The sequence below is a fragment of the Babylonia areolata genome, chromosome 31, assembly GCF_041734735.1.
Source record: "Babylonia areolata isolate BAREFJ2019XMU chromosome 31, ASM4173473v1, whole genome shotgun sequence".
NCBI lineage: Eukaryota > Metazoa > Mollusca > Gastropoda > Neogastropoda > Buccinidae > Babylonia > Babylonia areolata.
The window spans coordinates 25,091,935-25,106,787 of record NC_134906.1 but is presented as its reverse complement, the minus strand read 5'-3'; the positions used below and the strand labels follow the sequence as shown (position 1 = coordinate 25,106,787).

General features: G+C 40.4%; 1 protein-coding gene across 1 annotated transcript; it reads left to right on the top strand.

Annotated features, from left to right (window-relative positions):
• Nucleotides 1-473: 473 nt before the first annotated feature.
• LOC143276188 (beta-microseminoprotein-like) lies at nt 474-4,933 on the top strand. Its single transcript, XM_076580629.1, has 3 exons — nt 474-783; nt 3,072-3,198; nt 4,556-4,933. Exons 1-3 carry the CDS (start codon nt 687-689, stop codon nt 4,671-4,673), a joined length of 342 nt encoding a protein of 113 aa, XP_076436744.1. The 5' UTR covers nt 474-686; the 3' UTR covers nt 4,674-4,933.
• Nucleotides 4,934-14,853: the final 9,920 nt, after the last annotated feature.

Sequence of the window (14,853 nt, the reverse complement as noted above, 5' to 3'; positions counted from 1 at the left end):
GGCGTAACCACAGCATACGGCTCAAACAAAACACGGTGTTATTATTCTTATTGTTTCACTTAAGCAGTTGGTGGTGAGCAAGATTTACGACTGTTTCTGATCCGTAGAACGAATAAAAAAAATTCATACAGCCGAAAAGAAGTTAAGGATCCGCCCCTTCCTCCCCCTCGGCCCCCCGATAAAACAAACAAGTAATGAAAATGGAATATCACCATTTATGTTAATTTTTTCCGTCGTTAAACCCATATAAAACAATTGAATAAGTGATGAAAATGAAATACCACCATTCATGTTGAATAAAAAAAAAAAATCTTTCCATCGTTTACTTTTCCCAATAACTTCCCCTTTTTTCAGAACTGAACACTTGGAAAGAAGCTTAACATAATCCTTAACTTCTTTTGGACAGTATATTACGAATACTGCAACCAAATTCACTGCAATAAAAGCTGTAAAACTCAGCAGCAGCAGCAGCAACAGACGAGCAGTGGCATAGCCATCAGCAACAACAGTCACCACCTACTATCTGTGAAGGGAGTGTAAAACAACATAACCAGATAAACAATCAAAATAAAAAACTAAAATCAACTATCTCCTGGGTGCGATAACTGTAACACAGTAAAAGACAAGGAGGAACTAAAAACGTCCAGATCTCAACAGGCGAAAGGAGAAGGAAGACAAAGACGACAATGGGTCACCTCACATTTCAGTGTCTGCTCGTGCTCTGCGTGATCTCGGCTGTCACGGCGGACTGTTTCAATGGACCACTGCATCGACGAGTGAGCAGTAAGTTTGTTTTTTTTTTTGGATGTTCTTGCAGTGTTTTGCTTGTAAGTTTTCTTTGAATAATATATCTGTCTACATGTATAAAAGCTTTAAGTTAAACTGTCTATCTATCACGTGCGTCTGTTTGTTGTTTCACTCCAAGCATGTTGCGTTGTTGTCTCACTGGATGTTATGTCCCGTTTTTATTTTGATGATTGATGAAAGGAAGATAATTGGTTTATTGTCTGATGTTGTGGAAATACATTAGTATATGAAACTGAACACATACACAAACTCCATACACTGGCACTTTCACACACGAGCGAGCGCACACACACTCAGACACACACATATTGTATAGAGGAAAGAGGGAGTGAGGCACTTGTACTGTTGTAGAGAGAAAAATAATAAGATATATATATATATATATGTATGTGTGTGTGTGTGTGTAATGATGATTATATATATAAGACCGGCTGCCCTGGATGCATTAAAAGAATCGGAAATTTAGCATATCAAAGCAAAGAAGAACAAATTACGACAAATTCCAGTCACACTTTTTTTCTTCAGAATTATGAAAGGTCATTATGAACAAAGAAAATGATGGTGGGCAAAGTTAGTATAAAAAAACAAACAAAAAAAACAACAACAAACAAACACCACAAAACCAATCTGGCATAATTATGTCCTTTGACGAGGACTATCTGAGCAAGGCCAGAACACGGCGGTACTCCTGACTGGCATTGCAGCAGGGGTCTGCAGGGATCTTCCACTGATCCACTGAACGACGACGTGAGCACAATTCTTGGACAGCTGCTGTCAGCAACTGGCTGGGCTTTGTGTTAATAGTATAATCTTAATATTCATCAAAGAAGCTTTGTTGAAACAAAAAGCAAACATGCAACAATTAGGATATGTATACACCAAGCTGAAGAACATTAAACAAATAAAAAAACCCAGATAACTAAAGACGGAAAGAGAGAAAGGAAAGACATTGTTAGAAACAGGAAATAATCAGAACACTCACATGGTCGCCACCATGGAAAGCAAAATCCAGCCGGCCAAACCGGCTACCGTGTCAGTGTGCACACTCAGTTGCACATGTCAGAAAACGTTCACATCTCAGGCCGAACTGAAAAGCTAACGCCCGGTCAGTCGCTCTTAGCACGTGCAACCCGACTGAATGAGAAACACGCCGCACAGAGCAGACACCGGTACCACGAAGGACAAGATTCCATTCCATGGCTGTCACTTTTTTGTGACGGAGACACCATCCACAATCATTGACCTGAGTCAGTTCCTGCCATGATTACTCCCCAGCTGAGCGCACTGGTTCGAATCCCGGCACAGTCGCCAGTATTTTCTCCCTCCCCCCTCCACTAGACCTTGAGTGGTGGACGCTAGTCATTCGGATGAGACGATAAACCGAGGCCAGTTGATCCCGGCGTGTGGAGCATGCACTTAGCGCACGTAAAAGAACCCATGGCAACGAAAAGGTTGTCCCTGGCAAAATTCTGTAGCAAAACCCACTTCGACTATGATAGGAAAATAACTAAAACTGAAGGGAGGAGGGGAAAATTTGAAGAAGAAGAAGAATTAAAAAAAAAGGGGGCGGGGTTGGGGGGGGGGGGGGGGGGTGGCAGGCGCTCTCAGTGTAGCGACGCGCTATCCCTGGGGAGAGCAGTCAGAATTTCACACAGAGAAATCTGTTGTGACAAAAAAAGAGTAATACAATACAATACAATACAATGAGTGTTGGCTTAGAGGTAACGCGTCCGCCAAAGAAGCGAGAATTTGAGCGCGCTGGCTCGAATCACGGCTCAGCCGCCGATATTTTGTTCCCCTCCACTAGACTTTGAGTGGTGGTCTGGACGCTAGTCATTCGGATGAGACGATAAACCGAAGTCCCGTGTACAGCATGCACTTAACGCACGTAAAAGAACCCACGGCAACAAAAGGGTTTTTCCTGGGAAAATTCTGTAGAAAAATCTACTTCGACTGAAAAACAAATAAAACTGCACGCAGGGAAAAAAAAAAAAAAAATTGGGTGGCACTGTAGCCAGGTGTAGCGATGCGCTCTCCCTGGGGAGAGCAGCCCGAATTTCACAAAGAGTAATCTGTTGTGATAAAAAGAGAAAATCACAAAATACAAATACAAAATAATAAAGCGCTTCGAGCTTGATCTCCGACTGAGGACTATGCTATGACTGATTAAAAAATCATCATCATCATGACGACGATTATGATGCTAACGATGACTCGGACGACGATGATGAAGATGTTGATACTTTTTTGTGTGTGGTGTACAGACGGACGGATGGAGAGATACTGCATGACGGACGAGGTGATACCGAAGAAGATAGACTACGGACGTCGGGTGAAGACTGATAACTGCTACAGCTGTTCCTGCTCTCGCCGCGGGATGCACTGCTGCGGGTATTTCTTTTGTTGGGATCTCTGTCTGTTTGTCTGTGTCTGTCTCTCTTTCTGTCTCTCTTTCTGTCTGTCTGATCTGTCTCTCTTTCTGTCTCTTTCTTTTTGTCTGTCCGCTGTCTGTCTCTCTTTCCCTTTCTCTCTCTCTCTCTCTCTCTCTCACCGCTGTGTGTGTGTGTGTGTGTGCGTGAGTGCGTGAGCGTACGCCACGGTGTGTGCCGTACGTCACTGTGTATGTGTCGTGTGTGTACGTGCCCACTGAACTGATTCGTGCGTGTGTACAGTGTGTGTGCGTGCAGTGTGTGCGCGTGTGTACCCACGTGTGTGTGTGTGTAGTGTGTGTGTGTGTGTGCATATATATATATATATATATATATATATATATATATATATATATATATATATATATATATATGTGTGTGTGTGTGTGTGTGACCAAGCACTATGCTTGCTCCAAACCTGCTCACACACGAGCTACATCAGATGACGTTTTTCCCAACTAACCAGCACACAGAATGTGTGACGTCACTCCCAGTTTGAATGCAAAGCAGCTTACATCATTTTGTCCTCCTCGCCAGACAACCTACTCATGGCTCGTCGCGGTACGCTATTGGCTGAGCTGTGACAGATTAGCACAAATCTGGCCAAATCTGACAACAACTGTGTTTCTTACAAGGTGTTCAGTGACAGATTTCTAAATGATTCCTGAACCGATTTACGTCGGATAAGTTGCAAAAGAAAGAGCTCAACACCTACTTTATAATGAGTATAAAATGAAGTGTTGATTATTTAAGATGAATTTATAATCTTAATTTAAGTCACCTGATTGTCTTTGCGGTCTGCTTAGCCTGCATAAATTGGCACAGTGAGTGATGAGTGGTCATTTTCATACCTGGTCAGTCATCTGACCAGAGCTGCTCTCTCTCTCTCTCTCTTGCTGTGTTGCGAGCAGTGTGTTTGTCATGTGTGTCCCCACAACGGCCGACATCTCGCTACATATCGCTGCACTGTCTTCTCTTTGGTCTTCTCTTCTTATGTCTTCTCTTCTCTTTAGTTTATGTCTTCTCTTCTTATAGCTTCTCTTCTTATATCTTCTTCTATTCTTCTCTCATTATAAGTCTTTTCTTATGTTCTCATAACTATTGGAAATAAAACAATAGAAAAACCCATTTGTGACTGGCCTCTATATGTTCCTGGCTTGTGCGCGGGAATTCTTGTTTATCCTTTTATACAGTAAATCATCATATATAGTTAAGTCTTTTGTACCGTACCCTAATAGAACCACTCGGTTCGGCTACATATATATATATATATATATATATATATATATATGTATATATTGTGCTCCCTCTGTCTCCAGATTTGGCATCAAAGCGGGCAACAATGCTCAAAGAGTGCCAGTACCTCCAGGGTGTATGCTGGTGGTGGACGGGTGCAACTACTACATGATCCACGCCAAAACAGGGGCACACTGCTAGATCCCCCCACCACCAACTCCCCACCCCCTCCTCCCCCCTCCCCGGCCACCTCTCACCCGAGACACACACACACGTGACGTGGCTCCATGTGACCGTGGTTAGAATCCTTTTGGTCTTCTTCTTATCGTCAGGTTAGTCACCTGAAAAAACCGTGGCAACAACAAATGAAGTATGTTCCTGGTTTATTTGGTTTCATGCTACTATTTTGAGGTAGATTTCATGGCCCAAACATGTACATAAACTCAGTTGTCTACTTACAATGGTGAAACCCTCTTTTCTGTGTGTGAGCGTGTGAGCGTGTGTGTGTGTGTGTGTGTGTGCATGAGAGATCATATTATGCCATCGTTTCTATGGTTGTTTACTCGATCCAAAAGACGTACACTTGTCCAAAAAAGTGAAAACAATTTCAATTGCTATTTAAAAAAAAAAAATAAATCACGGTAACAAAACTTAAAAAATTGTTCGTGGTTGTCCCAAATGGAGCTCACTAGTGCCTAAATATGTAGAGCACGAGTTGTTTTTAAAAAAATTACTGTGAAGAATGTGCTTGCAAATTTGATTGTATAATGAGAATCAGATTGTTATCTATTTCCAATGCTGATCTGGCGTTCAGAGTAAAGCTGAAAAAACAACAACCCCAAAACAAACAAACAAACAAAAAACCACACACACACACAAATGGATTACGTGCAAGCATACAAGGCGTTCTGTGATGAACCACCCGCCATGTTGTAGAACACTGGTTACAGAAGGAAAATTTTCACTAATTGAATATGCTCTGATGATCATCCAAACCTGGAGCAAGACTGAGACTTTTTTCGCTTTTGCAAAGGCGTCAGAAGCTGTCCAAATTAGAACTGTTGGCCGTCCAAATTTTGTTAAGCTCCACTGGGAATGAATAATTTTGATCAATTATTCACCTTTCCATGATCAGTTATTCACCTTTTAAAATTTTGCATCTAATAAGTGGCAATATTAACTCTTTCCATACGAACGGCGAAATAGACAACGTTAACAGCGTTTCACCCCAATTACCATCATCAAAATATTGCAAGCGGAAGGCTCTTATACTGAAGAGGTGAATGTTGACAAAGAAAACCACAATTCTGATGACGGAAGCTAAAGGTTGGGTCATTCAGACACCCACTGGACATCCGAGGGGTCTGTGTAGAGGAGAAGAGAGGACTGGCCGTACTGAGTAAGTATTTTACTTCATTCAAGGAATATCTAAGGATCTTTTATGGTTGAACAATGTCTGCCTATCAATTTTCTTATCGGTCTGTTGTATGCCTTTCCAACTGTATCCACAAACCTTAATATGAATGTAAATTTTGCCATTATCTTTGTCACCAAATAATTATGTGTGTCAGTCTTCCCAAGGAAATATTACAACAGTCTTACTCCTTTTAAACATATGTACCATCACATAATGATCTTGGTGTCTTCAAACAAATGTGCTGTTCACCTTTAAGAGTAGAACTGACATCTACGACAGTCTGAGATAATCCAAAGTATTGGATGCACGCACATGTACACATGTGTACAGGCATGTTCACATCTATAGACATATACAGGCACAAGAGGACACACACACACACACACAAACACACACACACACACAGCACTTACACAGGCAAAGGGTAATAACACAAACATACTTTATTTCAAACGTTCGGCAGAAAACAACACAACATTAGAAGAAGAAGAAAAATCTGTGATGCTGCTGACCAGTCGAAAATGAAATAAAGCATGCCGGCATAGGACAAGATCTACTTTCATGGAACGGATTGAGACTGTCAAGATCTGATATGCAACAATAATACTTCCTTGTACTTCCACTACCCACAACCTTCCTCCGTACCCTCATTTTCAAGAAAATGTCTCTGGATCAAAACCTGAACAGTTATTATTAAAAAAAAAAAAAAAAAAAAGAAAAGAAAAAGAAAAAAAAAGGTTCCAACTACAAACAAGCAACACCACCAACAACAAAAATCCTTAGAGAGAGAGAGACAGAGAGAGAAAGACTGAGAGATAGAGAGAGACAGAGAGAGAGAGACACACACAGAGAGAGAAACAGAGTGAAAGAAACAGAGAGAGAAAAGAGAGACAGAAAGACAGACAGAGAGAGAGAGAGAGAGAGAGAGAGAGAAAGAGAGAATGAGAGAAAGGGAAAGAGACAGACAGAAAGCGAGCCACAGAGAGAAAGAGAGAGACAGAAATTAAGATGGAGAGACAGAGAAACACTCCAACAGGCAGGAAACCAACTTTATACATGATACACAAAAATCATACATAAAAGTAGGCATACAAAAGAACAATAACAAAAAAATGCCAGTGGGCAACTCACACTTCCTTGGCATAAAAAAAAGAAGAATACAACACAATATGAATGTCCAATCATCAAATTCAGGAAAAAAAAAACCAAACCCACAAATAAAAAACAAAGACTTTCTAGGAAAAAAAAAAATGCTGGTTAGATAATATCAAAAATACTCAGAAGAGCAAATATTTTCTGAAGGACAGCTTTTAGCAAATGCTGATGAACAGGATACTTAATCTCAAGACATGTGACCTTTACAAGCTGTCGAGATAAAAAAAAAAAAAGAAAGAAAAAAAAAGAAGAAAACAAAAGAAAGAAAAAAAGTCAATGTAGTCACTCTCTGTTAAAACAACAACAACACACACACACACAAAAACCAACAAAAAAAACAAAACAACAACTAAAAGAAACCCTAACAAAAACAAAAACAACAGTTCACTTGATTATTCTGAGATGCTGAAAACACCACCACCACCACCACCACCACCAGTCCACTACCCAAACATCATTTTCTTCTCCCATTACTCTGTAACTCTGTGAAGAGTCATTGGAGCATCACACAGAACTGTTCACCAAATTCCTACTGGTCTCGTTGGTTGTCGGTCGTCTTCTTCTTCTTCTTTGTTCGTGGGCTGCAACTCCCATGAACACAAGTGGGCTTTTATGTGTATGACCGTTTTTACCCCGCCATGTAGGCAGCCATACTCTGCTTTCTTTCTGCCTTCTTTTTTTTAAATTTTTTAATCACAACAGATTCCTCTGTGTGAAATTCGGGCTGCTCTCCCCAGGGAGAGCGCATCGCTATACTACAGCGCCACCCATTTTTTGTATTTTTTCCTGTGTGCAGTTTTATTTGTTTTTCCTATCGAAGTGGATTTTTCCACAGAATTTTGCCAGGAAAAACCCTTTTGTTGCAGTGGGTTCTTTTACGTGCGCTAAGTGCATGCTGCACAAGGGACCTCGGTTTATTGTCTCATCCGAATGACTAGCGCCCAGACCACCACTCAAGGTCTAGTGGAGGGGGAGAAAGTATCGGCGGCTGAGCCGTGATTTGAACCAGCACGCTCAGATTCTCTCGCTTCCTAGGCGGATGCGTTACCTCTAGGCCATCTCTCCACGGGAGTTTTCGGGGGTTGTCAGTCAAAACCTGGGTCTCTGCACATGGTTTTTCCTATCTATTCTACAGTGTTGTCAGTCCATAATTTTTGTTCTTTTTCTGTCTTCCCCTCCGTCCCCTTCACTGTCAAAACAGTTCCTTGGAGGTCTGTTTTATCAAAGGCCATTGGATCTTGTTACGTGACCATACCGCCCCCACATGTAAATGTTAGTCACTGATAAAATAGTATAACAAAAAAGTTTACACATCAATGCATGTAAATGCATACGTATACAAATACTTTTAGACACATCAAGCAGATAAATTCCATACTGACATACAAATGTGCATGAAATAAAAAAAATAAGAATAAACAACAACAAAAATTACCTGTAACAAATCACCAAGACTGGATATTGCACACATCATTGTCAATGCTTGCCTGACAGAGCTCCTAACTGGATGGAAAATAAAGTTCTAACTGATATTCCAAGTTGATCTAAATCTGAGCAATACATTAATTTAAAAAAAATGTTATCGACATACAAATCTGAACAGACAAAATCGTGTTTCGTGATAACTGGATGAAAATTAAAATGTACCTGATATTCCAAATTGATCTAAATCTAAGCAATGCATTAGAAAATCTGAATTGATGAAATCGCTTTTCAAGACAACTCACCAATTCATTGCATCTCATAACATTAAAGAGCAAAATGAACAGGCGCAAGGGAAGCAACCACTATAAACAGCACAAACTACAAAATAACTCGCTTAATTCCCTTGTAATCCTGTCATCCTTTTGGTATGTTTACTCTTCACTTGAATAATCATTAGTCTTTGGTCCTAGAGGAGTTTCAATCTTTCTCAAATTATTATGAAATCTTAATTGCTTAATTGAGCAACAGGCTTAACAGAAAAAAACAACCCCACACAAACACACAAAAAAACAACCCAAACAACAACACCCAAATATAGAACTCATTTCATTTGATTAAAAGATGTATAAAATATCCACAACTTTATCACATGTGCAAATCAAAACGTTGATGAGGATAAAAACATCCCATATCTCTCTCTCTACATATACATGTGTGTGTGTGTGTGTGTGTGTGTGTGTGTGTGTGATTTTTTTGTTTGCTCTGTTTTTATTTTTTATTTTCTCACAGCAGAAGTACCAGTAACACATCAAAAATAAATATGTAAATATTGTAAACAGCCTTTTTCTTCCCCACTTCCTTTCCTTTCTTTAAAAATTCCACTGATGCTTGCCTGTTCTTTTTCCCTTCATTGCCATGATTCCAGTCCACAGTTTAACTCTCTCCATATGGACGGCGAAAGAGACGACGTTAACAGCGTTTCACCCCAATTATCATCATCAAAATATTGCAAGCAGAAGGCTCTTATACTGAAGACATGAATGTTGACAAAGAATACCACAATTCTGATGACGGAAGCTAAAGGTTGGGTCATTCAGACACCCACTGGACATCCGAGGGGTCTGTGTAGAGGAGAAGAGAGGACTGGCCGTACTGAGTGAGTTAAGACAAGATCTCTCAGCTGATACTTCCTTTCTTTGTTACCATTTTAAAATTCTTTTCAAAATTTCTGGTTGGTAATGCTCAAATACTGTTCACACCTGCAGTGCTATTTCAATCTTTATTTCGAGCCAGCAACATCTGCTGTGATCAAAATGTGTATGTATCAAATTCTTTCTTGTAAGGAACAATTAAGCAATGTGACCCAAACGCAGTAAATGCATGTATAATGAATACTGAAAAATCTTTCTTTTTAAATTAGGTGTACAAGCCCCCCCCACTCCCACCCCAAAAAAACATCTTTAGTGCTGTTATAAATGACAGGTAAAAAAATGAGATTCAAAAAGTGACTAGCTATATCAACAAAAATGTTTTCTGTTTTTGATTCGCTATGTATAAAGGAATTATTGAACCACAATAGTGGTTCCTATCTATATGCTGGACAGATATGACGTTTGCCTTCAGTTATAACATTATGCATGAGTGAAAATGGCACACTATAAATATATACATGGCATCAATACATCAATAAAATTTGTCAAAAGGAAAGCCTTTGAACTATTCCATGCCGCATAAGTACATTACTATTATCAGACATGGCTTGAATAATCATTCATTGTATCCAAATAATAAGTCTCATACCATTTTATATCAGAGTTCAACATAATGAAAAAAACAAAACAAAACAAAACAACACCACTATAATGTTATAAAAATTTAAAAAAATCAAAAAAATCCAAGCTCTGAAAACAGAGTATAGCTACCTAAACGACAGGATAAAAACAAGAAGAATATATTCCTGAAAAAACAAAAACAGAATAAAGATATATCCTGTTTCAAAATATCTTCATAAGCCAATATTACTGACTAAAATAGTTATAATAAATATGATTTTCTCCATACAAGTACACTCCATCACAAAAAAACAACCATGTTTCACAAAAATACACAGTGAGCCTCCATACTCTTATTACAACATATTTCTTAAAAAAATGGTACAGACAACACCAAGGATTATTTGAAACAGTAAAAAAACATAAATGTATAATACATACATTCAATCAAACAAAGAAACAAAGAAACAAAACAACCAAAAAACATTTCCATTGTAAACATATTCATTAACCAACTGGTCAAGTTCAGAGATGTTACATTAAATCATAAAACAGTGTCATAATTAGTGCAAGCACACACACACACACACACACACACACACACACATATAGAAGAGTCAATTCATACGACTAGATTCATGCTCTTTTTTTTTTTGGTTAGGATTGTCTCTGTTTAAGATCATTTGAGGGCACTCTTTGGCACCAGTTAATTGCAGAATTCTCATTCCTAAATGTTCAAGTTCAAGAGTGCACTTGTACTAAACATTCACCATAGGGATGTACCTTTTAAAAAAAGTTGATTTCTGCAAACTGATGAGAGATGACTCTTGGTATTCTGACTGGCAGAAAAATGCCTGTACAGACAGGCAAAGACAAATTATGTTGTGACATGATCTATTTCCAGAGACAGAGAGAGAGAGAGAAAGAGGGAGAGAGAAAGAGAGGTGGGGAGAGAGAGAGAGGGCTAGGGGAGAGAGAGAGGGAGAAAGAGAGGGAGAGAGAGAGAGAGGGACAGAGAGAGAGAGAGGGAGAGAGAGAGGGGGGAGAGAGAGAGGGAGAGCGATGGGGAGAGAGAGAGAGAGACAGAGAGAGAGAGACAGAGCCAATTTCAGTCCACATGGTGAAATCTATTGTGATAACTCAATAAAAGTTGGGGTTTTTTTTTAAAGTTTAAGGTCTCAAAGCCTTTTACAACCTAAGGGGTATAGCAAAGTCACATCCACTGCTGTGTCTAAGGCTTGGCAATAGCCGAGTGGTTTAAGCGTTGGACTTTCAATCTGAAGGTCTCGGGTTCGAATCACGGTAACGGCGCCTGATGGGTAAAGGATGGAGATTTTTCCGATCTCCCAGGTCAACATATGTGCAGACTTGCTTAGTGCCTGAACCTCCTTCGTGTGTATACGCACGCAGAAGATCAAATATGCACGTTAAAGATCCTGTAACCTATGTCAGTGTTCGGTGGGTTATGGAGACACAAAAATACCCAGCATGCATGAACCACGACAGCGTCATCGGCAAGTCGATGTTGGTCGTGTAACGGAAAGAAGAAAGAAGAAGGCGGGTCCCAATCCTCTCCTTTACTGTTTACGTGGGTTTTCTTTTCTTTTTTTTAAACCTTTTACTATCTGAAATCAGGTGTCCATTCACACCTGGTTGGGTGGAGTGAAAAAAATCATGGGCAGGACTGGATATCAAACAGGTTGTACACTGATTGATTGATGTGGATACTTATATAGCGCCTATCCTCGGTCAGAGACCAAGCTCTAAGCGCTTTTCATACACAGGGACATTTGCACCACAGGCTGCCTACCTGGGTAGAGCCGACTGACGGCTGCCACTGGGCGCTCATCATTTGTTTCCTGTGTCATTCAATCAGATTTCAGACGCACACACATACACACTCAGACAGACATGTAACATTTTACGTGTTTTTTTTTCCTTATTTGCCCTGCCATGTAGGCAGCTATACTCCGTTTTCGGGGGTGTGCATGCTGGGTATATTTCTTGTTTCCATAACCCACCTAACACTGACATGGATTACAGGATCTTTAACGTGCGTATTTGATCTTCTGCGTGTGCATACACACGAAAGGGGTTCAGGCACTAGCAGGTCTGCACATATGTTGACCTGGGAGATCGGAAACATCTCTACACTTTACCCACCAGGTGCACCGAGATTCGAACCCAGGACCCTCAGATTGAAAGTCCAGCGCTTTAACCATTCGGCTATTGCATTGTACATGTAAAAACTAAAAGCTCTTTCACATGAATGAATGCAGGAATTACACCTCAAAGAAGTGAGGTGTACCCTTTGTTCAAATCCCGCTTTCGCTACCCTTCCTCCCAAGTTTGACTGGAAAATCAAACTGAGCGTCCAGTCATTCGGAAGAAGGCTGACCGATACCCTGACGAGTGACTCTGCTCAATCTAATCAATCTCAGGGTGACAGCCTTTCACTGACAAGGTATGATTGAGTCAGCCGCTTAATGATGATCATGGCACGGCATTCTTTACACGTGTTTTGCAAAACTGTCACCAAATCTAAACAACAACAAAAAAAAAAAAAACTGGGGTCTCGAGTCGGCCAGAGGTAGCGGAGGAAGTGGAGGAGGTGTGGGGTTGGCGTTGTTGAGAGAGGCAGAGGTAGAGGGCCCAGAGTGATCACGAATCGACTGCGATCGTGCCTTATAATTTTAGCCCGATATCCCAATCGAGCCACATAATCTTGCGACCTGTTTCAAGACATAACTGGACACAAAACAGCAACGCCAAAGAATTGATAGACAGATAGAAAATGCGAAAAAACTTAGCCGTATGAAGTGCACAGGAACAGATGTTGAGATGGCTGCCGGAAAAAGAGGGCGCTAGCCAGCAGGACAAAGGGGAGGTTACCTACTTCCGGGAGGTTATCGGCCGTAGTTGCTTTCGTTTTCTCCGCATAGGCGGATAGTAGTTTGCACAGGACAGGAATGTCAGACCCCTGCCGGAGTCTGCACTAGTTGGGTCACAGTTAAGTATGTGTAATTAAACTGAATTCACGAACACGACATCCTTTCATTCTGAACAACCAATGTGATACTGCTGCCAAAGCTGACGTTCAAAACAAATATGACAGGGAACACAAATAAACATACTTTCATAAGCAAAGACATATATATCACAATCTGTTCTTCCTCACGGGCAGGACTGGATATCAAACAGCTGTAAAAATCTGCTGACTGAAAATGAACGCACACACATTGTTAAAATCACATTGTTTAAAAATCCACAGTTGTGTGAGATCTACCAACCCCCAAAAATGGAGTATTGTTGCCTAAACAGTAGGGTAAAAACAAGGTTGTAAAAACTACAAGCTCTTTCACACGAATGAACGCAGGGATTCCACCTCAAAGAAGTGAGGTGTACCCTTTGCATGGACCATTAAAAAGAAAAAAAAGGAGGGAAAAATAATATCAAATCCTTTGAATTTGACTCCCCCCAAAACAACAACAACAACAAACCAACCCCCAAAACCACCAAAGAGAGGCATAAAACACTGATTTTCTCAGCTGTGCACACATGAGAGCACTCATAATACATTCAGTCAGTCTCTCCCCATCTCACACACCCACACACATAAACAGAAACATCCAAAAGAATCAAAAACTCGTCCTTGTTTTCTTCAAGGAAGGGTGAGCATCAAGAATCAGCTTTGGTTTAACTTTTAACCCTAAAACTTAAGAAAAGGGATATGGATGCAAGCTGAAAAAAAAAAAAAATCCTCACTGATGTTTAAGTTAACCATTTTGTCTCTAAACGAATGGTTTAAATACACACCAAGCAATAGCTGTGTCACACTGTGGCATGTCCATTATTCTTGCTAATTGCTCATGGTTGATTTAAACATGATATACATATATATATGATAGTCAGTCATGTCCGACTAGGACCATCAGAACAGCAGAGGAGGCAAATGCTGTCCAAACTATCTAGGATAGAATTTGCTTATAGTGGAAAATGTCTTGCCAAAGTTACATCCCCACTCTCTCGGCCAAGAGGGTTTTAGGACAGTTGGTGTTGGGATGGCTCCCAAAGGCCAGCTTGCCCACATGGCTGCAGCACTAAGAGCCAGCGCAATCTTGCCTCCTAATTTGAGAGTCAAAATCCTACACGAAAGACTAAGCTGTATATGACTTCCCACTGCGATGGAGAAACCATTGATCATACAGCTCTCACTTTTGCTGTTGGCCCAACTTTAAGTTAATGTCAATCTGTGATATTATATGATATAAATAAACACATTAATGCATGTCTCTGACACAACTGTGGAGGAAAATCCACTTTGATAGCAAAACAAATGCACCTGCAGATAGATAAAGCATTAAAAATCTTTTTTATCTAAAAAGGGTGGTAATACCTGGTGGTGACATGCTCACCCCAAGGGGAGAGCAGCGTGATTTTCACACACAGAGATCTGTTGTAACAAAAAAGGAATACAATACTAGCCGCTGTAGTGGATTGATTAGAGTCGCGGACTGACGGGTTGGAAGATGTGGGTTCGAATCCCAGCGAAGGTGGGGTTTTACGGCCCGTGGTTGACTCCAACCCTGAGTTGAGTGTGCTATGGGCTTAA

Bases quoted from the DNA above. Each gene is read 5' to 3' on its own strand.
- LOC143276188 (XM_076580629.1), top strand. From the start codon at position 687: ATGGGTCACCTCACATTTCAGTGTCTGCTCGTGCTCTGCGTGATCTCG. The intron at 784-3,071 runs GTAAGTTTGTTT...TGTGGTGTACAG, and splicing joins ACTGCATCGACGAGTGAGCA to ACGGACGGATGGAGAGATAC. The intron at 3,199-4,555 runs GTATTTCTTTTG...CTCTGTCTCCAG, and splicing joins CGCGGGATGCACTGCTGCGG to ATTTGGCATCAAAGCGGGCA.